Genomic DNA, 27,455 nt, shown 5'->3' with positions numbered 1-27,455 from the left:
AAAAGCAATTTACCTGAAAATGCCACTGAAGGTATTTACTAGGCTGTGGTTAAAACCTGCAAAGATGCTGATATGTTTGCCAGCTGAAAGACAATACTGTGCATTAATTAGGATTAATTTTGTATCTTTGTGGTCTTTTTGGTTAATGTGCATGGAACACATCGCCCTTCATAATATTTGAAATTGAACCACATCACAGGAGTACAAATAGAAAATGTTCTCAGATACACAAGTGTATTTCTGTACCGGTAATAAATACTGGGGTAATAGAGTTATATAAAGCTTGTGTAAGTATCAACGCTTTCCTACAGGGATCTGTAACTGCGCTAAAAATTATGGGGGGTAAATTGTAGTGTCTGGAGACAAGTAATTTTGATTCTTGGTTTGCAAAGCTATGGCAACATGATCACAAAACCAACTGAACCAGCCAATTCATGTCACCCAATCACGAATCCGGTATAAATCCTTCCCCTAAAGTGACTAACATTGATGGAACAGATACTTTAGTGACATTCTTTGTCGGCTTTTTTGCTATCATTCAGTGCGAATTTTATGGCCTAACTTTAGCCATCTGAAGTAACTAAAAGTTGTGAACTTATTTTTTTTTTAAAGAAAACACTTTTAGAATTGTGGCAGAGACGAAAACAAGCCAACATGGGACTAAAAGCTCAAAAAAAGAAGCTGAAGCATTGAAACTCTTGTGCGATGCAAGTCTTTCTGGTATGATGCCAGGGCATCTTGAGGACTGACAAACTATTACTATAGAAACGAGAGGTCTTTAGAATGCTACAGGAATGCTAATCTTGACTAAATGAGGATTTCCAGCTGGAAGGCTGGGGGAGTAGAAAAAGTTTGTATAACAAAGAATACGAGGGAGAGGTGAATAATTGACATTGACGAAGAGAAAGAATTTGTGTTAAATTCATATGCTCCGTGTGCAGGATATAATTTGTTTGAACAACATTGACAATTGTGCTGCAGCAATGAGTTTAAAAATAACCTGTTGTTTGATGTCAGTGTTTTCACAAATATGTGCGGACCTCTGTCCAAATATGTGCATTGAAAGGAAATAGAATGGCAACCCCTCATTTTATTTATAATAAATTATTGATCGTATCCTTTTGAGCCATGTACCCCTGTCAGCCCCTTTTCTTCTTCATATATTTTGCTGAAATCCTAAAATAAGAGACTTGCATTTATAAAACACCTTTCATGATCACTAGACATGTCAGGCCAGTGAAGTACTTTCGAAGTGTAGTCAGTGGTAATGTGGAAAATGTGGGAACCATTTTGTGCACAGCAATTTCCAATAAACAGCAATTTGATAATGACCAAATAAATTGTTTGTTCAGATTAATTTTGAGATCACTATTAGCCAGTACACTGGGGGCAACTCCCAGACTCCTCTTCATGGGATGTATTATGTCCGTCTAAGAATGCAGACTTGGTCTACTTCTTATCTGAAAGACAGTATCCCAGGCAGTGCAGCACATCCTTATTATGCACAGGCGTATCAGTCTTGATTTTGATAATTAGAGTTTTGCTTGAGGTCACTGTTTCAAACTAAGGGATTGCCCATTTAAGATTATTGGAGCTTTGTTTGGCCCTGATCCCTCTGAGGAATAGCTAGAAGTGCAGATGAATTTGTTTGTTGTCACTCTTCAAAGGGACTAATTTGATTAATATAACCCTTTAGGAGTTTAAAACATTTTTTTGTAAATTTAGAGCACCCAATTATTTTATTCAAATTAAGGGGCAATTTAGCATGGCCAATCCGCCTAACCTGCACATAAGAACATAAGAACTAGGAGCAGGAGTAGGCCATCTGGCCCCTCGAGCCTGCTCCGCCATTCAATGAGATCATGGCTGATCTTTTGTGGACTCAGCTCCACTTTCCGGCCCGAACACTATAACCCTTAATCCCTTTTTTCTTCAAAAAACTATCTATCTTTATCTTAAAAACATTTAATGAAGGAGCCTCTACTGCTTCACTGGGCAAGGAATTCCATAGATTCACAACTCTTTGGGTGAAGAAGTTCCTCCTAAACTCAGTCCTAAATCTACTTCCCCTTATTTTGAGGCTATGCCCCCTAGTTCTGCTTTCACCCGCCAGTGGAAACAACCTGCCCGCATCTATCCTATCGATTCCCTTCATAATCTTATGTTTCTATAAGATCCCCCCTCATCCTTCTAAATTCCAACGAGTACAGTCCCAGTCTACTCAACCTCTCCTCGTAATCCAACCCCTTCAGCTCTGGGATTAACCTAGTGAATCTCCTCTGCACACCCTCCAGTGCCAGTACGTCCTTTCTCAAGTAAGGAGATCAAAACTGAACACAATACTCCAGGTGTGGCCTCACTAACACCTTATACAATTGCAGCATAACCTCCCTAGTCTTAAACTCCATCCCTCTAGCAATGAAGGACAAAATTCCATTTGCCTTCTTAATCACCTGTTGCACCTGAAAACCAACTTTCTGCGACTCATGCACGAGCACACCCAGGTCTCTCTGCACAGCAGCAAGTTTTAATATTTTATCATTTAAATAATAATCCCTTTTGCCGTTATTCTTACCAAAATGGATAACCTCACATTTGTCAACATTGTATTCCATCTGCCAGACCCTAGCCCATTCACTTAGCCTGTCCAAATCCCTCTGCAGACTTCCAGTATCCTCTGCACTTTTTGCTTTACCACTTATCTTAGTGTCGTCTGCAAACTTGGACACATTGCCCTTGGTCCCCAACTCCAAATCATCTATGTAAATTGTGAACAGTTGTGGGCCCAACACTGATCCCTGAGGGACACCACTAGCTACTGATTGCCAACCAGAGAAACACCCATTTCTCTGAAACCCACGCAGACACACGGAGAATGTGCAAACTTCACACAGACAGTGACCTGGGCGGGGCTGGGATTGAACCCGGGCCCTCGGCGCCGCAGGCAGCAGTGTTAACCAGTACGTCACCGCCCACCCTTTAGGAGTTAGGGAGTTGTTATTTTCAGTAATTAATACTCACCAGCTTCAGGGATCAGAGATTTATTTAGTCCAAAAAACCTTGTAAAAATTTCAGTTTGATTTTCTTGTGAGCCTAACAAATCTATTCTGCTTCAAGTTATGAAGTTGAAATTATGTTTCTATTTTAATAACTTTTAAATGTTTTCTAATTCTACTTTAATCTATGCCAGATAATACTAATACCCATGGATTCTTTTCTGTTACTTAAAGCACAACTTTGCCTGGCACAATGCTTAAATTGTTGAACAGGAAGAATCTTAATACCAGCTAAACCCCTGGTGTGCTCCTTAATAATCAATAAATTCTCTGGCCATTGTGTGCATATCCATCACTGCCACACTGTGAAGAAATTTTGTTAAACTGCAATTGAGAATGTTGTTGTCTGTTTTCTATATTTAAACATTCCATCTCTTTCAAAAAATTTAGAAGACTAAGCCCAGTTGACCCAACCTCTCATACAAAAATCCTGCCATCCCAGGAATCAGTTGGCGGTATGTTGGCCTTTATATCCAGAGGGCTAGAATATAATTAGGAGGCAGCTTTGCTCCCACCGCCAACTGATTCCTGGGATGGCAGGATTTTTGTCTGACGAGAGGTTGGGTCAACTGGGCTTATTTTTCTAAATTCCAGTGAACATGAGAGAGGATCTCATTGAAAAGTACAACATCCTGGGATTGGACAGACTGGGTGCAAGGATGTTGTTTCCCCAGGCTGGTTGGGGGGAGGGGGGGGGGCAGTCTAAAACAAGGGGTCACAGTCTCGTGATACAGGGTAGGCCATTTAGGACTGAGATGAGGAGAAGCTTCTTCACCCAGACAGTGGTGAACCTGTGGAATTCTCCACCACACAAGAGGAGGCAGTGGCATAGTGGTATTGTCACTGGACTAGTAAACCAGAGACCCAAGGGGATCTGGGGTCCTGGGTTCGAATCCCACCACGACAGGTGGTGGAAGTTTAAAAACTCTAAAATATCTGAAATGACCGCAAAATCGTTGTCGATTGTCGTAAAACCCATCTGATTCACTAATGCCCTTTGGGGAGGAAATCTGCCATCCTTACTTGGCCTGTCCTACATGTGACTCCAGACCCACAGTAATGTGGTTGGCTCCGAAATGGCCTAGCAAACCATTCAGTTGTATTCAACCACTACAAAAACACAAAGAAGAAATGAAACCGGACGGACTACCCGGCATCGAACTAGGCACCTAAACGACAATAGCAAACCCAGCCCTGTCGACCTTGCAAAGTCCTTCTTGTGTCAAAGTTGGGAGAGCTGTCTCACAGACTAGTTAAGCAACAGCATGACATAGTCATACTCACAAAATCATACCTTACAGACAATGTCCCAGACACCATTATCACCATTCCTGGATATGTCCTGTCTCACTGGATCCCGTAAATGAACAAAACAACAACCCTATTCCCCTCTTGCGTGCTAACCACCTGGCCACCCATCAGTCCCGTTAGCTAGCCCATTCAGTTAGCCTGACAGCCCCCACCTGAGGCTACTGAGGCCCACCTCCCTCACCCTGCATGCATACCTCCATGCAATCAAGAGCAAGAACAAAAGGTGCACTCGCCCTCAACACTCCTCCGGCGTCCCGCCACCATACCCAACAAAACATCTCGAGGGAGAAAGGTTCTCCAGCAACCAACGAATTGAAAAGACAGAAAAAGCAAACATTTCTTCACGCCTCCTTCACAGTTCAATGTGCTCCTTCTCCTGTCAGTCGATTGTCACTCAAAATTCCATCGCCTCCTCTGATGTCCCGAAATAATGTCCTCGCCGGTTAAAAGTCACCCAGAGGCAGGCCGGGTATAATATCGCAATCTTCATCTCCTTTTCACCCGATTGAACCCAGCTCTCCTCTTCGCCAGGTCCTGGTACACCAAAGCTCGTTCCCTTCCAAGGTGCACCTCCTAGTCTGCCTCGCCCATCTCAAAATCTCCTCCTTACCAAGGAATCAATGGAGGCGCACCAACATCGCCCTCGGCGGCTTGTTCACCTGCAGCTTCCTCATCAGTGCCCTGAACGCTTGGTCGACCTTCAGGGGCTGGTCGAAGGCCCCCACCCCCATCAACGTCTCCAGCATCTTTGTTACATATGAGCCAACATCCATTCCCTTGATACCTTCAGGCATCCCCACAATTCTTAAATTCTGTCTCTGGGAGTGATTCTCAGTCCTCCACCTTCTTGAACCGCTTCTGGGTCTTGCGCATCACTCCACTTTGGCTGCCAGTGAGGCTAGCTGCTCCTTGTGCTCCCCACCGCTTCCTCCACTTTCCAAATAGCCTGAGCCTGGGACTCCAGTCTCTGTTCCATGCGGTCGATTTCCACTTTTAGTGATTCCATCACCATGGCTAGGTCTTCCTGGGCTTCCCTCCTCTGCCGGCTGAACTTCTCTTTTAACTTCTCAGCTGCTATGTTGACCATTGAGCAGGCAGAGCTGACCCTTTACCCTCTGCCATCTTCACCTGTGGCGCACAAAGATTCTCTTGCTCCAACTGCTCCCTTCTTCTCGACTCACTTCTGGTCCGTGAATCCACCACCAGCCCCACCAGTGGAGTTTAACTTTCTTCAGTCACCCCTGCACCTTTTTTCAGCGAAACATCCACCTTGCAAGCGGGGAAAGCTTCCGAGAAAGCTGCCTCGAGCGGGAGCTGCCAAATGTGCGACAGCTCACTCCATGGCTGCCACTGGAAGTCTGGGCTTTCTATTTCTTTTTTTTTAAATTAAAAAAAAATTTAGAGCACCCAATTCATTTTTTCCAATTAAGGGGCAATTTAGTGTGGCTAATGCAACTACCCTGCACATCTTTGGGTTGTGGGGGCAAAACCCAGGCAAACACAGGGAGAATGTGCAAACTCCACACGGACAGTGACCCAGAGCCAGGATCGAACCTGGGACCTCGGCGCCGTGAGGCAGCAGTACTAACCCACTGCGCCGCCGTGTTGCCCGCTTTCTATTTCTATCTGCCTCTCTACCAGCACAGCACTTGAAAATGTTGTAGTCTGTTTTCTATATTTAAACATTCCATCTCTCTCAAAACGTATATTTGATGTTATTTGTTATGTTGTCATTTAAATAAAGATTAGCATTTAAATGTTCCTTAAAATGGGAACATTTGATCTTTCTTGTATATTCATCAAAGAAATCACCATTTTGATTGCAATGTTTGTCACTTTGAGTCGTCACATGGTTGGCTCAGCTTGTGTTCTCAATTCATTTCTACTTTCTGTGGTGGGGAGGAGAGGTGCTAAGTTTAAATAGGAAAGGTAGTAGAAGGATCCACTGAAAGCTGTATGGAACCGTAGTTAGGTCACACTTGGAGTATGGTGTTCAATTCTGGTCGCCACACTACCAAAAGGATGTGAGGCTTTCGAGAGGGTGCAGAAGAGATTTATCAGGATGTTGCCTGGTATGGAGGGCAGTTGCTATGAGGAGAGGTTGAATAAACTCTGTTTGTTCTCACTGGGAGGAAGGAGGTTGAGGGGAGACCTGATGGAGGTCTACAAAATTATGAGGGGCATCGGCAGAGTTGATAGTCAGAGATTTTTTCCCAGGGTAGGGGGGTCAATTACTAGGGGGCATTGGTTTAAGAGGAGAGGGGCAAGGTTTAGAGGAGATGTACGAGGCAAGTTTTTTACGCAGAGGGTAGTGGGTGCCTGGAACTCGCTGCCAGAGGAGGTGGTGGAAGCAGGGACGATAGTGACATTTAAAGGGCATCTTGACAAATACGTGAATAGAGGGATACAAACCCCGGAAGTGTAGAAGATTTTAGTTTAGACGGGCAGCATGGTCGGCGCAGGCTTGGAGGGCCGAAGGGCCTGTTCCTGTGCTGTACGTTTCTTTGTTCTTTGTTGTTGAAATATATTTAATTGAGATCAAATTGTTGCTGTCCTGTCAATCTAGGTTACAGCTTTTAAAATTTCTAAACATGGATTCCGGTAGTTTTGCTGCATTCAAGCATATGTCATTATAGCCTGAAAACAATCAATGAACAAAGTTTTTTTTCAATGTTGTGTACTGCTTGTTACAGTGAAGATTTGATGTGATTTTCTTTTTTACTTGGAGATATAGCAAGATCCATGCTATGGCCTATTCTCATTCCTTTCATTATTGTTATTTGCTTGATTGTTGCATCTGATGATTGCTTCTAACTCACTAACCAAACATTTTATACAACAGGTTCCAGTTTAATTTTGATGCTCCGGAAATATAGTTGTCAACTTGTATTTCAAAAGCAAACTTTTAATAGTTATTTTGACAAAGTTACTTAATTGACCACTAAGTAAACAACACATTTAAAGTGCTTGAACATAACGAGAGAGAGAGCAGAATTAGTACATTTTATGAAAAGCCCAAGATACTAAAATTCAGACTATTTCTGTGGTAGTGTGGTCCCTTTCCCGGGGGGGGGACTTTGCGGTCCATGTGACCAGCTCGGAATTAATCCCGCAAGAACGCAGAACCCCGAACAAAAGAGAAAAAGCACGGGCACTATGGATCCTGGAGCTGGAGAGTCCAGGTCTAATCATCATTGCTCTGTGCCTATATATAGTTGCCTTTGCCTACTGTAAATAAACCACCTTTGTTGTTACTAGAAGTCTACGGTGTCTTGAGCCACTACCGTTGCCGAGGACTAAATTTGGCAGATATGATTTCTGTCTGTTTCAGGTCAACTTCAGACTCTTGTTAGTTTGCAGTGATCATGAAACCATTTGTTTCTGTAAAGACCATTGTATGAAAGATTCAACCACACATTTGATTTGACTTGTCTTTCAAAAGAGCATGTGATTCAATTAGAGAGGCTGGGCCCAGCACCAACTAACCAAGATAAGATTAACAGGGACCAAGGGCAAATAGGATAGTCGGCTAAAGAGCGGAATGGTCTGCTCCATTTGCTGTGTAAACAGCAGAAATCAGTGATACTTGCAGTTCTGCTACTCACCTGGAAGTCCTGATTATTTTCTTTCAGCTCTGACTTTCACCTATGCCCTGTTGGTAGATCATTTCCATGTCTTGTTGACACTCAATCTGACATTCTGGTAATATAGAAGGTGTGAGCTGGCAGTTTTATTCCACATGGTTGTTGGCTGCTGAGGTAAAGTAGATTGAGTGGTAACTGAAAATGGCAGCAGTTGGAAAAAGTGGGTACCATGCAGCTGAAATCTGATGCGACAAATGAATTGGTTCATGTTGAAATGTCAAGTTGTTTGTGAATATGTTTTCTTTTATGACTTGTGTTTTTGTCTCCCTTGTTCTTGTCTAATTTTTGTATTTCTTTATTCTTTCAGGGAGTTTCTTTTTCATGGTATATTCTCACAGTATTTTCGTCCATAGGTATCTATCCGTTTCTCAACGTGTGTCTTTTTGAACAATTTTTCAGTTTCCTTCCCTTGCATTCTTTCCCTCCCCAAATTCCTTTGTGTTTGCAGACTGGCAGCAACAAATTGCTTTTTTGGACTTGGACCATCTATCTATAAGACTGTTCTCATTTGCTCTTGTTCACTTGCTTTCAGACACATGGGGCGGGATTATCCGTTGCCCGATGCCAATATCGTAATCGGCGATTGGGCAGAGAATCCCTTCCAACGCCCAAATCGGGGGCAGCGGCAGTTTGGCGCCGGTTTTCGAGTCTCCGCCCCCCCCCCCCCCCGAAATGATGTAATCGCGCTACGTACCACACACCATTGAAACGTCGTTGCCGCGTCATCAGAAGGCCCTCCCCCAATGGGACACTTTCCCGACCGTGCGGTTGACGTGTGGTCTGAGCAGCTGGGATCCCAGCGTGGCGGCTGCAGACTGGGTCCAGCTCCGCCACACTCGGCCGGGATCCGTGCCGCTGGTCGGGAGGGGGGCGGGGGGGGGGCTTCTGCGAGGACTGGGGACTGGTAGGGGTTCTCCAGGGCTGTAGTTGGTTGGGTCGGGTCCGCACACGGCTGGCGCTATGTTGTACAGCGTGACCGCTGCAGGTCGTCGCCCTGCACATACGCAGCCAGGGACCCAGCCATCTCCGGCCGTTTTTGGCGCGAGAGCTGGGAGTTTCACCCGGCGTTGCTGCCAGCCCCTCACCAGTCCCGGAATCAGTGAGCATTCGCTGCCGATTTTGACGTCGCAAAACGCTCGGGAATTCTCCGTTTCAGCAGCACTTATCAGCTGAAACAGAATTTCCAGCCCTTGGTATTCTGTGATCTGAGAGTGGACATACCCTTGCATAAAATTCCCATGAGGGACTCAGTCCCATAAAATCTCAACTGGTAAGAGTGTCACCCGGTAAGCACCTTAAATGGCTATTTTATGTAAAACCAGATTATTTTGAGCCATCTGTGTACAAAGTATAAAATTGTAAGATGGGCCATGTATCTTTTAGACCCCTGAATTTTCTGATCTCTGTGGGAAGTCTTTTTTTCTCAAGCTGAATTTTATCTAGATGGTTTCTTCTAGTGACCATGATGGAAGCTGGTGAACTGATTAATTTCTTGCAGATGTCAGATGGCCTAGGGACACCAAAGGGGCAAAAATTAAGAATTAAATAACTTCAAATATTCGTTGCATTGAGCAGCCTGATGAGTTTACATTCATGTTCAGCAGTGCTAAACATGGTGAGAAAACTCGATAAAAAAAATAAATGCCAAGAATAGATTGTGGTGTATTTGGATTTCAGTGATTATTTTCCAGTGGATGAAACTCCATTTTTTTCCTCTAATGAACAATTCTCTCTTTTCCCAGGTAGGTCTCAACTTGAAGCACACTTATCAAGTTTAAATGCACAGCCATGTGAATTTTACAAGTACTTCCATCATTAACATGGATTTTCGGAAACCAAACCAACTTTTACCTAATAGTTGCGGATATTAGTAAGATAAGTGGAACAGTTTCATTTGGAATCATGACTACCTCACACATGAATGGACATGTTGCAGAGGGGTCTGATAATGAGGCCAAGAACATTGACCTTTCATCTCACGATGAGCCACCAAGACACCGAGAAATGGCAGTGGATTGTCCTGATGACTTGGGTTCACGAACCATGCCTATTCGTCGAAGCGCACAATTAGAGAGAATTCGGCAGCAACAGGATGATATGCGTCGTAGACGAGAAGAAGAGGGAAAGAAGCAGGAGTTTGACCTTAATTCTTCCATTCGACTGAAGAAGCTTGCGCAGGTTCAGCCAAAGGCGGGCATTGATAACCCTACATTTGAAGACATTTTAGAAGGACCCAGCAACACAATTAAAGTTCTAGGTAAGTATGTGGACAAAATGTGCGAAGAAGTAATTTCCTTGGCTGCTGAATAAGTTAACAGTATTTGTAATTAAATATTATTTTGGTAAAGAAGAATGCGTTTTGCCTAGATATAGTATATGCTTGCCGTTACTTTCTTGTGTGGCAAAAAGTTATTGACAAATCTGAATGATTGAAGTATCATTTTACAATATTTTGAGTCATTGCATGGCAGTAATGTACGGAAAATTTGAAATGTTTCCAGATTTGTCTTGCATCTCAAACTGAAAAGTAGACCATTGTGTTTATTTCACATCACGTGCAATAGCTAAAGGTCAATGGTAACCAGGTGCAATGTTAAAACATATAATTTGCAGGAAAGAAATGCAATTAAATTTTGACAAGTGCTGAATTTTCCTTTTTATTGCAAAGCTGAACATTTGTTGACAGGAATCTTAAAACTGCAACAGAAGGCAATCTGGCTCCTCATGATTATACTGATACGAGCTACTGGCTGGCACCTAACTATTCTCATCCTGTTTTCCTATTTCTGTAATACTTGAATGTTTATCAAATTCCCTCTTAAATATCATTAACTCGGCTTCAATAAGTGTTTGTGGCAAAACATTGCATGTCCTCATAACATTTTTTTCTTTCTAGCCTTTCCCACAATGCCTTCCAAGTTCATATTGAATTCAGGTCCTTTTGTCACTGACCTCTGAAGGGGATCTCTGAATCTTTTTTAAATTCTGAACATATTTTCCCCAACATTGAAAGTTGGCATAAACTGTTGAAATAATATTGGTGGCACAGTGGTTAGCACTACTGCCCCACAGCACGAAGGACCCGGGTTCAACTCCTGCATCGAGTGATTGTGTGGGGTTTGCATATTCTCCCCGTGTCTGCATGGGTTTCCTCCGGGTTCTCCGGTTTCCTACAGTCCAAAATGTGCGTTTAGGTGATTCACCATGCTAAATTGTCCCTTAGTGTCCATCCAACAGTGGGGTCAATGGTTTTGGGTTGGGTGGGGGGTGGGAGGAGAAGGTGTCTGAGGTTAGGGTACTCTTTCGGAGGGTTGGTGCAGACTTGATGGGCCTTCTTCTGTACTGTAGGGATTCTATGATAGAATATGTCTTGTCTGATTTTGAACTTCCTTTCACGCTGTTTGATTTTTGACGACTGATGGAACAGTCATAATTTCAACCATATTTTTAATAGCTTATGTCATTAAAATTGTGTTTTTTATCATGTTAAATATTATTGAACAGAGGGCAGAACAATGGCGCAGTGGTTAACACTGCTCCCTTACGGCGCCAAGGTCCCAGGTTCGATCCCGGCCCTGGGTCACTGTCCGTGTGGAGTTTGCACATTCTCCCCGTGTTTGTGTGGGTTTCACCCCCACAACCCAAAGATGTGCAGGGCAGGTGGATTGGCCATGCTAAATTGCCCCTTAATTGGAAAAAGTGAATTGGGTACTCTAAATTTAGAAAAAAAATTAATTGAACCGGAACTGACCGTTAAAATTTTCAAAGTCTTAGGAAAGATAGTGAAAGTTTTACGACAGATGTAGGTTTGGAATTTAAATATGGAAATGAGTTTTGCAGTTTTAGTGTATACTATTACTCTGATGTATATGTTATTTTCTTATATATGCTGATTATTGTGTACATTACTGTTTCACCTTTGATATCCTCCTCAAAAAAGAATACCCTCAACCCATCTTCATCTGCAATCCCCTCTTCTCTCCAAAGTCCTCAAACACGTTGCCTGTCAGCCCCAAGCCCCTTTTTCCTGCATACCATGGTTTGAATGTGAGGATGTCAGACGTAAAACAGTAATGTACTACCCAATAATCAAGTTCTTCACAAGAATGAGCAAAAATAGATGAGTAACATGTACATAGCCACCAACGTTGTTTACATTTTAAAATTCTAATCATGACCTAGGTGATTCCCTCCTTGATCTCTCTGATTCACTCCTTGATCTCTTTGCAGTCCACAGACTGATCTACCACATCATCCATTCTCTTCCAGCTGTATGAGATACTCTTGGTTCCATTCTTCTCTAGCTAATTGATTACCATCACAGGATTTTGATCAATAGTGTTTCTCCCCACCCCTGCACCCTCACCACCTGAATCCTCCAATGATTTCTCTATGGCCCGCTATTTCTTTTAGTTGTGGCGTCATCCTGGAACCATGGGATCTGTTCCGCCGATGTACTGATGACAACTAACCCTAACCTCTCCATCACCACACCCAGATCCATTGTGTTGTCAAACTGCTTATATGTCACTCCTCCATTGAGAAAGCCAATAACGAGTACGAGGTTTTGTTACTTGTATATTGTTACTACTATTATTATTTTTGTTAAAAAGTTTAAAAATTTCTGTTTTGTTACTGTTATCGTTTTGCTTGTTTTGTAAGCGGGAAAAATGTTGCTCAGGGAAAAAAATTTCAATAAAATATATTTTTTTAAAAAAGAGAAAGCCAATAACTATGGGCCCCTGACTCCCATTTCCTCCTCAGGTCACCATCACAGGCTGAACCAGACCATTCAGAATCTTGGCAAATTGTTTGACTCCAAGCTAAATTTCTGTGTATGTCCTCTCTCCAGCTACTTTCACCTCTGTAACTTGGCCTATCTCTATCCCCATTACAGTGTATCCACCAGTATCCTCATACATCCCTCAGCACCTCCAGACTCATTTATTTCATTACTCTCCAGAGACTATAAAACATTGGAGCAGAAATAGGCCACTTGCTCCATGGCGTCTTCTCTGCCATTCAATGAGATAATGACTGATATATGATAATTCTCAAGTCCGCTTTCCTGCCTCGCCCTCATTTTCTTCCTGATTAAAAATCTGCCGATCTCAACACTGAACACACTTAACAGCCCAGCCTCTACAGCTCCCTGCGATAAAGAATTCCACAGATTACTACCCTCTGAGAGAATAAATTCCTCCTCATCACTGTCTTAATTAGTGACCCCTTACTCTGAGATTATGCCTTCTGGTCTGAGAATCTCCCGCAACGAGAAACAACATCTCCGCATCTAACCTGTCAAGTCTCCTGAGAATTCTATTATGTCCCAATAAGGTTGACTCCCATTCTTTACCTGCGCAAAACTCTAATTTAGAAATCATAGAATCCCTATAGTGCAGAGGGAGGCCATTTGACCCATCAGGTCTGCACCGGCCCTTGCTCCGATAAAGCACCCTACCTGGGCCCAAGCCCCGCCCCTATCCCCATAACCCCACCTAATCTTTGGGAAATATTAGCTTGGCCAATTCACCAAACCTGCACATCTTTGGACTGTGGGAGGAAACTGACACACCTGAAGGAAACCCACGCTGACATGGAGAGAACGTGAAAACTTCCCACAGTCACCCAAGGTCAGAATCGGACTCTGGTCCCTGGCGCTGTGAGGTAGCAGTGCTAGCCGCCGTGTTGCCCCAGGCTATGCTTGAATCCTTACCTGCATTACGTTTCACTCATCGATTTCCCCTATCCTTATCAACCTGTGTCAGCTCCTGACCTCCCATGCCTTGAATTTAAAATAATTGTCTTAGGCTATAAATCCATCCCTGTCAAATCATCCCAATATTCCTATGCTCTCCATTGCTCTGGCTGCAGCTTCTTGTACTCCTCACTTCCTTTTGTTCCACTATTGCCAACTGTCTTTGCTTACTTGTACCCCATACTCTAGAATTCTCTTGAAACCCCTCTGCTATTGCATCCTCTGCATCAACTCCCCCTACAGCATGGTCTTTTAAAAACCTTTCCCTTCCACCAAGCTTTTGGTCATCCCTCTTAATCTTGTCTTGCTTCTGTCATCCTTCTCCATCTATCAGACAGCTTGGGACATCCTTCTATGTTCACATTGCTAAGTAAGCCACAGATTGTTGGTCTGGGTTCAAATTCCACCCATCTTGCTAGAATGGAAATCCCTGTCTGCTAGCATACAGCCTGTTATGTGAAATTAATTTGGACATTCTGAACTGAGGGTTAAATAGATGGTGCTCCTCAGTGCAAAGTTTCCCATAATTAAAACTCAATGAGGATTTTATTAAAAATCTCAGTCAGAAGGGCAGCATGTGGCACAGTGGTTAGCACTGGGACTGCGGTGCTGAGGACCTGGGTTCGAATCCTGGCCCTGGATCACAGTCCGTGTGGAGTTTGCACATTCTCCCCATGTCTGCGTGGGTTTCAGCCCCACAACCCAAAGATGTGCTGGTTAGGTGGTTGGCCACGCTAAATTGCCCTTTAATTGGAAAAGAAAAATAATTGGCTACTCTAAATTTATATTTAAAAAAAAAAAGAAAAATCTCAGTCAGAGGAAGCACAATCAATGACGACTGGTGTGGAAAAATTGCACCTGGGGTTTTCTTTTTTAACAATCTTTTTGGTGAAGGTGTCTTATTGAAGCAGAGCAAAGGGAACTTCATACTGCCTTGTCAACATTGTTATACATGTGTTGGTTGTGCTTGATGTTGACTAGATATGTGATGTGGAAGAACATTCCATTCCCAAACACTGGCATTCAACAATTCTGAGCACAGAATCCACCACCCATTTGTCTCAAAGAGATGCACACTGATCCAGCCTGGATGCAACAATTGCAGAGCAGAGCTGCATTGTTCAGTGCCAGGAACTGCCCTTTTCAGGCCCTATAAATAGTTTAGGCACAAATTAAATTGGTTTTTTTAAGTTAGCAATTAATATGATCCACGGTTGATAAAACCAGTACATGATGTATTGCTCGACAAGGTGTAAGCATCACAAAGCCATCTTTTTTGAAGCTAGGATTCTTCTCTTATTGGGAGTACAGTTTTCATGCTGCCAACTCAATTGGCTCTCTCAATTGAGGATGAGTCCTAAAAGGCGTTGATTGTGAGTTTCAGTTGACTATTCAGCTCTGGGGGAGTACATCACAGCTGAGCCCAAATGTTACTTCATCGTCTTATTCCAGTAGGATTGCAACCCTAACTGATTTTCTTCAGTTGCTCCGTCTCATTAATCTCCCTCCTACAGGGTTCCTGAGGCCAGTTGTGGTTCCATTGCTCAGTGTCCCTGCATCTGAAATCGATGAATGTATTAACTCAGGATTAAAACTAAGACATTCCCAATCTATATGGTTTAGTCATTCGTTCTCATCAGCCATTAATTTGACCTGTGATGTGCTTTTTTGGATGATTCTACTGACGTGGCTTTTATTTTCTTAACTCTAGAATTAGATGAGCTGCTGTCTTCTCTAAAACATATACAGCACAGCCTGGTTGACACTCAGAGTCAGGATGATGTGGCACTCATTTTGCAGCTGGTTCAGAACCAGGATTTCCAAAATGCTTTCAGCATTCACAATACAGTAGCCATTCATATGCACAAGATGAGTCCACCATACCCTGTGAATGCCAGTGCACAGGAGCTATCCCAGGAGGTAGGTTTATTGTTATACTAAATTAAAGAATGGATTGCAATGAAGCTTCCTTTTGTAAAACTTTGTTTTGAAGATGTTGACTGCAGCTTTTGAAGGCTGTTTTGGTGATTTTAAAATTATGGTGTGATCTAAACTGGTGCCTTTTTATTTCACCTGAGCAATATGTTCCTCTGGAACATGAGCTGTTATTGCAATGATAACATCTCCAGTGTTTTCTGCTTTCAATCATCTTCTGTCTGCCAAAGCTCCTGGGTCTCCTCCCTTCCTATTCATTATATGCGTGCTACTCTTGTAGTGTCAAACAAATGCGTGGGATTGTCTTCCACTGAAAGCTTTAACTTTAATATGACATTCAAGTCCTGCATAAACTGTTGTTTTCTGCAGATCAATGCTGAGATTGCAGCTCTACCTTGTGCAGAATTTATCACCATTTATGCCCTCTGCCTCATCTGTTTCAAGATCCACTTTCACTGCTTCATATCCCTCAGCCACCTGGTTTTCCACACCTTCCTCACCCCTCTCTGCTTCTTCAAAGATGGTTTATCACACCTCTTGATTTCTTCATAGGCACCCAATCTTTTAAACATGATGTCCCTGAAAACTGGAACAGCTATCTGCTGTGTTACCTGTCTCACTACTTTCATTGTTTTCCTCACAGACCCATCACTTAGACAATGCTTTAGGCTCTTAACTCCTTCAAAAAGTCTTTAATTTCCTGCTAGGTATTTACATTTTTTTTCTTTGCAAAGCATTATTTAGTATTCATTTATGTAAGGAAAATTAGAGATGTATAAGCTTTTTGTAATTAGTCCAAGTGGGGGGAATGGCTAATTTTTTCCATTAATGAAAACACCATGAAGAACAATACAACAGTTGGCGATAATTAGGAGGGCACCTTTTACGTTTTTACTAAGAGGGTGCTAAAATGTGGAACATATTGTCAGCAGGCAGAGAGAGGAAAGAGGAAATCGTTATTAATTCCAAAGGAAGTTGTTTTGGAACAGTAAGTTTTCTGATGCACAAAACACTATTGTTACAGCACATTTGTTTCCAAGAATTTGATGAAACTCTTACCTTTCCAAGCAGAAAATATGTACAAATATTGCATGCTATCTTCCTGTCATAAGAGTTGAATTTTATTGGTAGCAAATAGAATATTTTCATTTTCTGTGTGAATAGTCAGATTTATGGGAAAGTTAGCTTTAAAAGCTTATTTTCATTGCTAGGCTCCTTTAAGGCATTATTACAGAGCAATAATTCTGTCTGGTATACTTTTGGGAAAATCATGGATTGGTAAAAATCATTGGTAATATTGGAACTGTACTCTATTCTCTAACCCACATCAAGTCCCATTAACTCATCATCTGCACTAACGCTGGCTCTTAAGGACCCAACTCCCTCATTCAGATCCTTTCATTATTTCACTTCGTTATCTCCGAAACATTTTCTTATCTGTGTTTGCCCAGAGCAGGGGAAGGAGCCATAGGAAGAGATGGATAATGGTGCCAGAGCTGACCAAATACAAATTATGTTTCCTCTTGTTTCACAAATAAATCACCCCTCAGTTTTGTGAGAATATATTGTAGAAATCCTCCAACAAATGTTTTGGAAAAACATTGATATTTAAGGAGAAATAAAGTTTGATTTGCTTCAGAGACATTGTGTGATTGATGAAGACACCAGCCAATATTGAGGAACCATTACAGACCACTTGTCCTTTATTTGTTTTTGAAAAATATTAAAATGACAGGATCCAAACAAATAACTACAACAATGTTCGCATTTCCTCTAGCATGCTCTGACCATATTGTGTACAAATCAATTATAAAATGCTCACAAAAATGAGGGGTGATTTATTTGTGAAGCAAGAGGAAACATAATTTGTATTTGGTCAGCTCTGGCACCAATATCCACTTCTTCCTATGGCTCCCTCCCACACTCTGAAATGTTCCACATGGCAGGACAAACACAAAGTTCTTGATGCTTTCAGGATTGGTTTCTGAGATAACGAAGACGAGACCATGAAAGGATCTTAATGAGGGGTTGTCAAGAGCCAGCGTTGCCAGCCATGATAAAGGTTCAGTATTTGCCGTCCTTGTTTAGTTTCAACAGATGTGCTATTACTATTTTTTGTTGGAAGTGTTTAGTATGCGCAGGGTACTGCAGGGTGAAAACTTATTATTTATGTAAATACGTTCGTAACTCTGCTGAATTTCATAATTGTTTTTTACACAATGCGATCAGAGCATGCTAGAGGAAAGCCAAACACTGTTGTAGTTATTTGTTTGGATCCTTGTGGTTTTTGTCAATTAGCCAGTCTTAGCCTCCCCAAAAAAGAACTACTTTCTTTTGCTGTGCAGTGAAGTTGGAAAAGGTGGACGTTTACTTCTTAAAATACTTCGAGGCGCTTTGAGGTAAACCATAAAACTTTGGAAATAAAAATCAGGGCTGCATTCAGCAATTGACGAATTATTGAGTTACAATTGATAGAGTATTTAAATGTGAGTAATCGATGTGGAAAATATTACTAATGTCAGACTGGACTAATATTTGGCTGAGGGCTTGAAAAGCAATATAATATTGATTGCTTACTTCCACTGGTGTTTCTGCAAAGCGTCCCTACAGCTTAATGCCATTTCAGCCAGCAGAAACCACTTCTGATATCCATCTTGAAACATTGTGTGCTTTATTTGTACATTGCTGTTTGGGAATGAGGGGCACTGAGTGACACGTTTCTTGGGGCTTCTCCAACTTTGACAAAATCCCTGTTTAAATTAATAATTGGAGTTACTGTCATAATATACACCAGTATATCATGGTGCAGACACACACACTGATGGACACACAGCAGGACCAATCAACACACACAACACCGCAGCCAATCACCAGTTAGAGCACACTCACTATAAAGACGGAGCATCAGAGTTCCCGCTCATTCAGGATACAGCCTCCTACAAGGACAGAGCTTACAGTACAGATCCTCACCATGTGCTGAGTGCATAGACTGGTTCGGGAATAAAATGCATACAGGAGCGAGTCTGCTGGATAGTACCAGAGAAGAAGTAGTACCATATTGGATGGGAACAAACTTCAGATTGGCAATTAGTGGTTAGCACAGTTGTTTCACAGTTCCAGGGTCCCAGGTTCGATTCCCGGCTTGGGTTACTCTGTGTGCGGAGACTGCATGTTCTCCCAGTGTCTGCGTGGGTTTCCTCCCGGGTGCTCCAGTTTCCTCCCACAGTCCAAAGATATGCAGGTTAGGTGGATTGACCATGCTAAATTGCCCTTAGTGTTAAAAAAGGTTGGGTGGGGTTACGGGGAGGGTGGGGGTGTGGGCTTGGGTAGGGTGCACTTTCCAAGGGCTGGTGCAGACTCGATGGGCCGAATGGCTTCCTTTTGTACTGTAAATTCTATGAAATTAGTGTTCGGTAACGAATGTGGCCTTGCCAGTGATGCTCACATCTCATGAATGAACTTTGAAAAATCAAAAAGGACCATGAGTGAAGTACTGTTTGAATGCATGCATGTTAACACAGAGTGTTGGAAATGAAGTTGGTAAGATGAGCACAAATAGCTGTGTGGGAATATGATGTGGCAAAAACAGAAATGCGGTTTAAAAATGGTGAGGACTGGAAGGTTAATATTCACAAATACAGTATTCCGAAAGATAAGGGAGGTGGGATGGTAGTACTGGTTAATGAAGAGCTTGTAGTGCTGGAAAGTTAAGTTGTCCTTGAGAGGGCAAGGACAGCATCCATAAAACCGCAGAGCAATCGCAGAGATATGCAAGATCTAGAGAGCGGTGATTGGAGGACATTAACCAAATATTGATTGGGATAATGTAGACTAAAGGATGAGAAGGGGGAGGAATTTCCTGAAATGTGTTTAGGAGAACTTCCTTGACCATTATGTTCTCCATAAGAAGGAGACATTTCTGGGTCAGGTGGTTGTGCAAAGGAGGGGTGATCATCATGTCGTAAGGATTGATTAGTAATGGTGAAAAGTAGAATTTCAAAATTGCAAGAGGGCAAACTTCAGTGGTATGAGATGGGATCTTGCCACGGTAAAATGGAACCATAGTTGGCAAGAAAAACTAATGGAACTATGGGAGATTTTAAAGGAAGCAACTTTGCAGCTACAGGCTAGGTATGTTCCAACAAGAGGGAAAGCCAGAGGAACCAAAGCCTGGGCTCCTGGGTTAATGTGGAGCTAGAAAATGTGACGAAACAAAAAAAGAGGATACGAGGTGAATTTTTCAATCAAGAGCCAAGCAAGATACAATAGGTTAAGAGGGGAAGTGAAGAGGAAAATATGACTGGCAACGAGAGAATGAGACTAGAATGACAGTCAACATAAAAGGAAACCCAGCAGTCTTCTACTGGCATGTACATTAGAGGTGGGGTGGATCCTATTCAGGACGAAGAGTGATATAAGCTTCTGCCACTGCCCAACTCTTATAGGCACAATTTTGAGAGGTGATCCTGTTTAACTTTGATCCCATGGGTGCATAAGAACATACATAAAATGACGGAAAGAATGAGGGTGGCACTGCAGCCTCAGAGCCCCAGAGACCCAGGTTCGCTTCTGACCTCGGGTGACTATGTGGAGTTTGCAAGTTATCCCTTGTCTGCATGGGTTTCCTCCAGGTTCTCTGGTTTCCTCCCACAGTCCAAAGATGTTCAGGTTAGGTAAATTGGCCATACTAAATAGCCCCTTAGTTTCCAACGGTTAGGTGGAGTTATGGGATAAGGTGGTGGATTGTTCCTGGGTAGGGTGCTCTTTCGGAGGGTAGGTGCTGACCCGATGGGCTGAATGGCCTCCTTGTGCATTGTAGGGATTCTATGTCAATAAGCCTGGTCCATCCAGCCAGTCTCGTATAATTACGATATCCCGAGGATGACAATATGTACGCTCTCCTTGCACAACTGCCATCCACTCCACCCCAATAATAAGTGATCCCAAAGATTTTGATAGTAGGAGGGCAGTATTATCGAAGGTGAAGGAAGATTTTTGGGGTTTTCTTGATCAAGGTGATAACAATTTAGTTTGTATTTGCTGCCGTTGTCAATGTTAACCTGGTTGGTTAACCTTCTGACTGTAGGGAAGTGGTGCAAGAAATGTTTGCACATTGAATTATTACCTTGAATAGTTGTATACTAAGGAAGAGGACATTGACAAATATCAATCGAAGCAAAGATAGTAGAGATAATGGATGGGATGAAAACTGATTGGTAAGATATACGGGAAAGGCTGTCTATATTTAGAATGGATGTCACTCGGTCTGGGTGACTTGCATCCCAGACTGCTGAGGGAAGTGGGGGTAGAGATGGTGGAAGAGCTTGCCATAATCTTCAGAGATACGGGGAGATGCCAGTAGATTGGAAAGTGGCAAATGTGATGCCCTCATTCAAGCAAGGCTGTAAGGACATTCCTCGTAACTACAGGCTGTTCAGTTTAATATCAGTGGTGGGTAAGGTTTCAGGAACAATAGTCCAGACACTTGGAGAAGTTTGAACGCCTTTACCTAATTTATTGACAAAGTATTAGAGAAGGTTCATGAAGGGAATGCAGTGGATATTGTCTATATGGATTTAAAGAAAGTGTTTGACAAACTGCCACATAACAGGCTGGTTAACAAAATCCTGGCTCCTGGAATAGGAGGATCAGTAACAGCTTGGACAAAAATTAATTTAAGGGCAGAAAGCAGCATCTCATAAATGGTTGCATCTCAGACTGTAGGATAATAGATGCCAATTTTCCCCACGGTCAACGCTCGTACAACTGTTTTTTTGGTATGCATTTGATAATATAAATGATTTGGATATCAGAATATAGATGTAAATTTCACTATTTGTCGATGATGCCAAACCTCAAGATGATGCCAATTGACTGCACCAGCACAAAGGCTAGCAGAATGGATAGACAAGTCCAGTGTGACTGGTTTAGATAAAGTAGACAAAGGAGTCCTAATGGCTCTGATTAGGATGGTTCAAGGGGAAGGTTCATATCACTTTCTCATTGCAGGATCAGCAATAAATGTGACTTTTCCAGTGTCCCAAGAACAAAAAATGTCTTGCATTGTTATTTAGAACATAAGAACTAGGAACAGGAGTAGGCCATCTGGCCCCTCGAGCCTGCTCCGCCATTCAATGAGATCATGGCTGATCTTTGTGGACTCAGCTCCACTCTCCGGCCCGTACACCATATCCCCGAATCCCTTTATTCTTTAGAAAGGTATCTATCTTTTTCTTAAAAACGTTTAAAGAAGGAACCTCAACTGCTTCACTGGGCAAGGAATTCCAGAGATTCACAACCCTTTGGGTGAAGAAGTTCCTCCTAAACTCGGTCCTAAATCTACTTCCCCTTATTTTGAGGCTATGCCCCCTAGTTCTGCTTTCCCCGACCAGTGGAAACAACCTACCCGCATCTATCCTATCTATTCCCTTCATAATTTTATATGTTTCCATAAGATCCCCCCGCATCCTTCTAAACGCCAATGAGTACAGTCCCAGTCTACTCAACCTCTCGTCATAATCTAATCCCCTCAACTCTGGGATCAACCTAGTGAATCTCCTCTGCACTCCCTCCAGTGCCAATATGTCCTCTCTCAGGTAAGGAGACCAAAACTGAACACACTACTCCAGATGTGGCCTCACCAATACCGTATACAATTGCAGCATAACCTCCCTAGTCTTGAACTCCATCCCTCTAGCAATGAAAGACAAAACTCGATTAGCCTCCTTAATCACCTGTTACACCTGCACACCAACTTTTTGCGACTCGTGCACCAGCACACCCAGGTCCCTCTGCACAGCAGCATGTTTTAACATCTTACCATTTAAATAATAATCCATTCTGCTGTTATTACTCCCAAAATGGATAGCCTCACACTTGGCAACATTGAATTCCATCTGCCAGACCCTAGCCCATTCACCTAACCTTCTGCAGACTTCCAAATCCTTCTGCAGACTTCCAGTATCCTCTGCACTTTTTGCTTTACCACTCACCTTAGTGTCGTCTGCAAACTTTGCCACATTACACTTGGTCCCCAATTCCAAATCGTCTATGTAAATTGTGAACAACTGCGGCCCCAACACTGATCCTTGAGGGACCCCACTAGTTACAGGTTGCCAACCAGAGAAACACACATTTATCCCCACTCTCTGCTTTCTGTTAGTTAACCAATCCTCTACCCATGCTACCACTTTACCCTCAATACCATGCATCTTTAGTTTATGCAGCAACCTTTTGTGTGGCACCTTGTCAAAAGCTTTCTGGAAATCCAGATATACCACCTCCATTGGCTCCCCGTTATCTACTGCACTGGCAACGTCCTCAAAAGATTCTACCAAATTAGTCAGACACGACCTACCCTTTATGAACCCATGCTGCGTCTGCCCAATGGGACAATTTCCCTCCAGGTGCCCCGCTATTTCCTCCTTAATGATAGATTCCAGCATTTTCCCTACAACCGAAGTTAAGCTTACCGGCCTATAATTACCCGCTTTCTGCCGACCTCCTTTTTTAAACGTGGTGTCACGTTTGCTACTTTCCAATCCTCTGGGACCACTCCAGAGTCTAGTGAATTTTGATAAATTATCACTAGTGTGTTTACAATTTCCCTAGCCATCTCTTTTAACACTCTGGGATGCGTCCCATCAGGGCCAGGAGACTTGTCTACCTTTAGCCCCATTAGCTTGCCCAATACTGCCTCCTTAGTGATTACAATCATCTCAAGGTCCTCACCTATCATATCTTTATTTCCATCAGTCACTGGCATGTTATTTGTGTCCTCCACTGTGAAGACTGACCCAAAAAACCTGTTCAGCTCCTCAGCCATTATCCCATTTTGTCTCCTCATTTTGTTTTTATCTCTCATTATTTGCTTACATCTATAGATTTCTTCCCAGTTAGGGGAAAAGAAGAGAACCAACTACAAGTAAATGGTTCAGGAGATCCTATGCCCTATAGGTGACTCTAAAATAAAGTTTTGTAAAATGCTGTTGTTATTGATCATCAAGAATCTGACTTGGAATTAAAGATGTGCATTGCTGATAATTGTGGCTGCCAAGCATCAAATTCCATTCTCCCTCAGAACTTAAGTTTGCAAATTCAACAGCACTGCTGCATGGTGTTCTTTATAATTGATCAAAAGAAGATACGCCCAGAATATAACATCAAACAGACTCCCTGAGGAGAATATAGAACTGCCAGGTTTTCTCGCAGAACTGAAGCAGTTAGAGGTGTTTTTTTTTAGTCTCATCACTGTCTCAGCATTTGTTAACTGGGAAATGGGGATGTGATATTTGCTGTTGACTTATTAGGGCATTGCGACAGCACGTTTTTGTACGATAACTTTGAACACTGACCGGTAGTTGACTGGTAAGCATAGTTATAATATGTAACCTTTTTTTTTTGCCTGTTGTACTTGTATCCTGTTAACAATTTCACAGGGTTTTCAATTATATTGGTGCTCAGGATCAGATTTCCTAGCTGCAGGCCCTCCCACAGTCTGGCAGCTAGCTGGGAAAGATTCCAAATCTTCTGCAAAATCCAGATGTCATAATGAAAGCATGTAGAAAGAGGCCACGCTTTGTTACAGCCTTTATTGAAATTGTGACCTATTGTGTGCATGCACAATTACTGTTCATTGCTATCCTTTTTCTTTTAAGGTGCAGAAGATTTTGACCATTAGCCACCAGAAGGATGGACAGGAACTCGGTGCTCTACTTGCTTCACCACACTTTGAAGTATGCACTTTAGTTATTTTTTGTCTATTCCTGCATCCCATATTCTGTTTATTTTTTTAAAAAACTGATAAATAAGCAGTTAAAACTGAAATAGAGAAATGTAATTTGAACTACAAATTGAATTTCTTTTCAACTAACATATACAATGTAACAACTACTACTGGCTTGACAGATATGGCTTTCACAAATGATCAAGTTGCATAATAGGAGATCTCGAGATATTTTGGGAGCCAAGTGCATCGAAAAAAATCCTTTTCAGGAGTTAATGTCCTTGTAGGCTTTTGTTACAATTGAGGTTTTCTTGTTAAAAATGCAGCTAATTTCAATTAATTGTATAGGAACAGATGTTACGGAGAGGAGATTTATTTATCAGATTTACTCATCCAATTGTTCTCTAATGATTTGACGTGTGGATGTCTGAAGACATCTAGAAAGCTAGACACAAAGAACAAAGAAAAGCACAGCACAGGAACAGGCCCTTCAGCCCTCTAAGCCTGTGCCGACCATGCTGCCCGTCTAAACTAAAATCTTCTACACTTCCTGGGTCCCTATCCCTCTATTCCCATCCTACTCATGTATTTGTCAAGATGCCCCTTAAATGTCACTATCATCCCTGCTTCCACCACCTCCTCCGGCAGCGAGTTCCAGGCACCCTCTGTGGAAGAGTACGCTACTCTCAGACTTAACATATTGTGATATTTTATTTTATTAAGAATGGTTGCTATAAAGAGTGGTACTCAACAAGCTTGTGAATTGCTCACACATACATCTATAGTCGGGTCTATCAATATAAAGATTGAATGGACTTCCGGTTGAGGCTATGCGGAGCTAAGTCGCACATTTGGCGGCTCCCGCAAAAACTGACTTTTGGGCTCTTTTCGGGGCCCCCAACGGCACTTTTTCGACGTTTCCCGGTGTGGGAAGGAGATTATAACGGCTCCCCGTCAGTATATGGCTTCTACTTAGGAGCGGGGCGACTAAAAAGGTGGTGGTGGACCTGAAAAAGGTGCGAGGGAAGAAGAACAAAATGGCGGCGGGCGGAGACCAAGCAGCGTGGATGCAGTGGGCGGAGGAGCAGCAGGAGGGTATCCAGCGCTGCTTCAGAGAGATTAAAGCGGACCTGCTAGAGCCGATGAAGGCTTCTATTGATAAGCTGCTGGAGACACAGACGGCCCAGGGGGTGGCGATCCGAGAGGCTCGACAAAAGATCTCCGACAACGAGGTCGAGATCTTAGGCCTGGCGGTAAAGGTGGAGGCGCACGAGGCGCTCCACAAGAAATGGCAGGAGCGGTTCGAGGAGATGGAGAATCGGTTGAGGCGGAAGAATCTGCGGATTCTGGGCCTCCTGGAGGGGCCGGATGTGGGGGTCTATGTGGTCACCATGTTGAACTCGCTGATGGGAGCGGGGTCCTTCCAGGAGCCCCTGGAGCTGGAAGGGGCCCCTAAAGTGCTGGCGAGGAGGCCCAAGGCTAACGAGCCTCCGCGTCGGTGCTGGTGAGGTTCCATCAGTTCATCGAACGGGAGTGTGTGCTCAGGTGGGCCAAAAAAGGAGAGGAGCAGCAGGTGGGAGAATGCGGAGGTTCGAATATACCAGGACTGGAGTGCGGAGGTGGCGAAGAGGAGGGCCGGGTACAATCGAGCGAAGGCGGTGCTGCACAGGAAGGAGGTGAAGTTTGGCGTGTTGCAGCCGGCGCGACTGGGGGTCACCTACAAGGACCGGCACCATTATTTTGAGTCTCCGGAGGAGGCGTGGGCCTTTGTTCAGGCCGAGAAGTTGGACACAGATTGAGGGTCGGGATGGGCGATTGGGGACTGCGGTTGATAGCTTATTTTTTAATTGTTTTTTGAGGGGGGGGGAGGGGGCCTTTGCTTTGCTCCTGGTTTCTTTTTCTGTGTTTTTCTCTTTCGGGTCGGTGAGGGTGGTTGGGGCAGGTTGGGCACTTTTTTGGTTGGGTTGGTCGGGGGGGGGCTCTTGGAGGGGGGTAGGTAAACGGAACAGGGGTGGTGGACGGCGGTGAGATGAGGCCCCGCGGGGGAGGGGGAGGCCCGAGTCAGGGGTGAGGGGACTGGGCCTGTAAAAGGAGCTGCGTCAGAGGTGGCGGGGCCGGGTAGGTGGAAAGCGCAGGCTTTTAGCCGCGCTGAAGACTGGAGGAGGCGGGGCTGGGGCGGGGAAGCGAGGGTTGTTCCCCGTGCTTAGAAGGGGAGGGGGAGAGCCTATGGATGGGGAACTGGAGAGGAGGGTGCGTCACACAATGGGAGGAGTCGAAGGAGAGGCGGGAGTGGCCGGGGTCAGCAAAAGTCAGCTGACTTGCGGAAGTGCAATGGGGGGAGTAAATCAGCTAGGATGGGTCCTAGCCCGGGGGGGGGGGGGGGGGGGGGGGAGAGATCGAGTTGCTGCTGCTATGGTCAAGGGGGAGCTGGAGCGAGTGGGGGGGTCGAGACGGGGGTATGCCGCTGTGGGGAACGGGCTGGGTGTGGGGTGCGGGCGCGTGGCTGGCCGAGGAGGGGTCATGGCTAGTCGGCAGGGGAGGGGGGCGGGTAGCCCCCTGATCCGGCTGATAACCTGGAATGTAAGGGGACTGAATGGGCCGGTTAAGCGGGCCCGCGTGTTCACGCACCTGAAGGGGCTCAAGGCGGATGTGGTTATGCTCCAGGAGACACACCTGAAGGTGGCAGACCAGGTAAGATTGAGGAAAGGGTGGGTAGGTCACATTTATCACTCTGGGCTGGATGCCAAAAATCGAGGGGTGGCCACCTTGGTGGGAAAGAAGGTGTCATTCGAGGCGTCAAGCATTGTGGCAGATAATGGCGGTAGGTACGTAATGGTAAGTGGTAAGCTGCAGGGAGAGAGGGTGGTACTGGTCAATGTGTATGCCCCGAATTGGGACGATGCGGGTTTTATGCGGCATATATTGGGTCGGATCCCACACTTGGAAGTGGGGGGCCTGATAATGGGGGGAGACTTTAACACGGTACTGGATCCGGCACTGGATCGCTCCAGGTCTAGGACGGGTAG

General features: G+C 43.8%; 1 protein-coding gene across 3 annotated transcripts in view; it reads left to right on the top strand.

The window, feature by feature from the left end:
* The window catches only part of LOC140396533 (protein PALS1-like), a 181,308-nt gene that overhangs the window by 111,690 nt on the left and 42,163 nt on the right, over window positions 1-27,455 (top strand). Inside the window, exons 2-5 of one of the 3 annotated variants that reach the window (XM_072485269.1) lie at window positions 8,319-8,364; window positions 9,754-10,268; window positions 15,481-15,689; window positions 24,362-24,439. In XM_072485269.1, the coding sequence (XP_072341370.1) occupies window positions 9,914-10,268; window positions 15,481-15,689; window positions 24,362-24,439 (642 nt within the window). In that variant the 5' untranslated portion in view covers window positions 8,319-8,364; window positions 9,754-9,913. The remainder of the gene's footprint in view (window positions 1-8,318; window positions 8,365-9,753; window positions 10,269-15,480; window positions 15,690-24,361; window positions 24,440-27,455) is intronic. The other 2 variants (XM_072485253.1, XM_072485263.1) reach the window with 2 other exon arrangements.

This window comes from Scyliorhinus torazame, chromosome 2 (genome assembly GCF_047496885.1).
Source record: "Scyliorhinus torazame isolate Kashiwa2021f chromosome 2, sScyTor2.1, whole genome shotgun sequence".
NCBI classification, from domain to species: Eukaryota; Metazoa; Chordata; class Chondrichthyes; order Carcharhiniformes; family Scyliorhinidae; genus Scyliorhinus; species Scyliorhinus torazame.
Note: the sequence above shows the minus strand (reverse complement) of the source record. Positions and strands in the feature narration are given on the sequence as shown.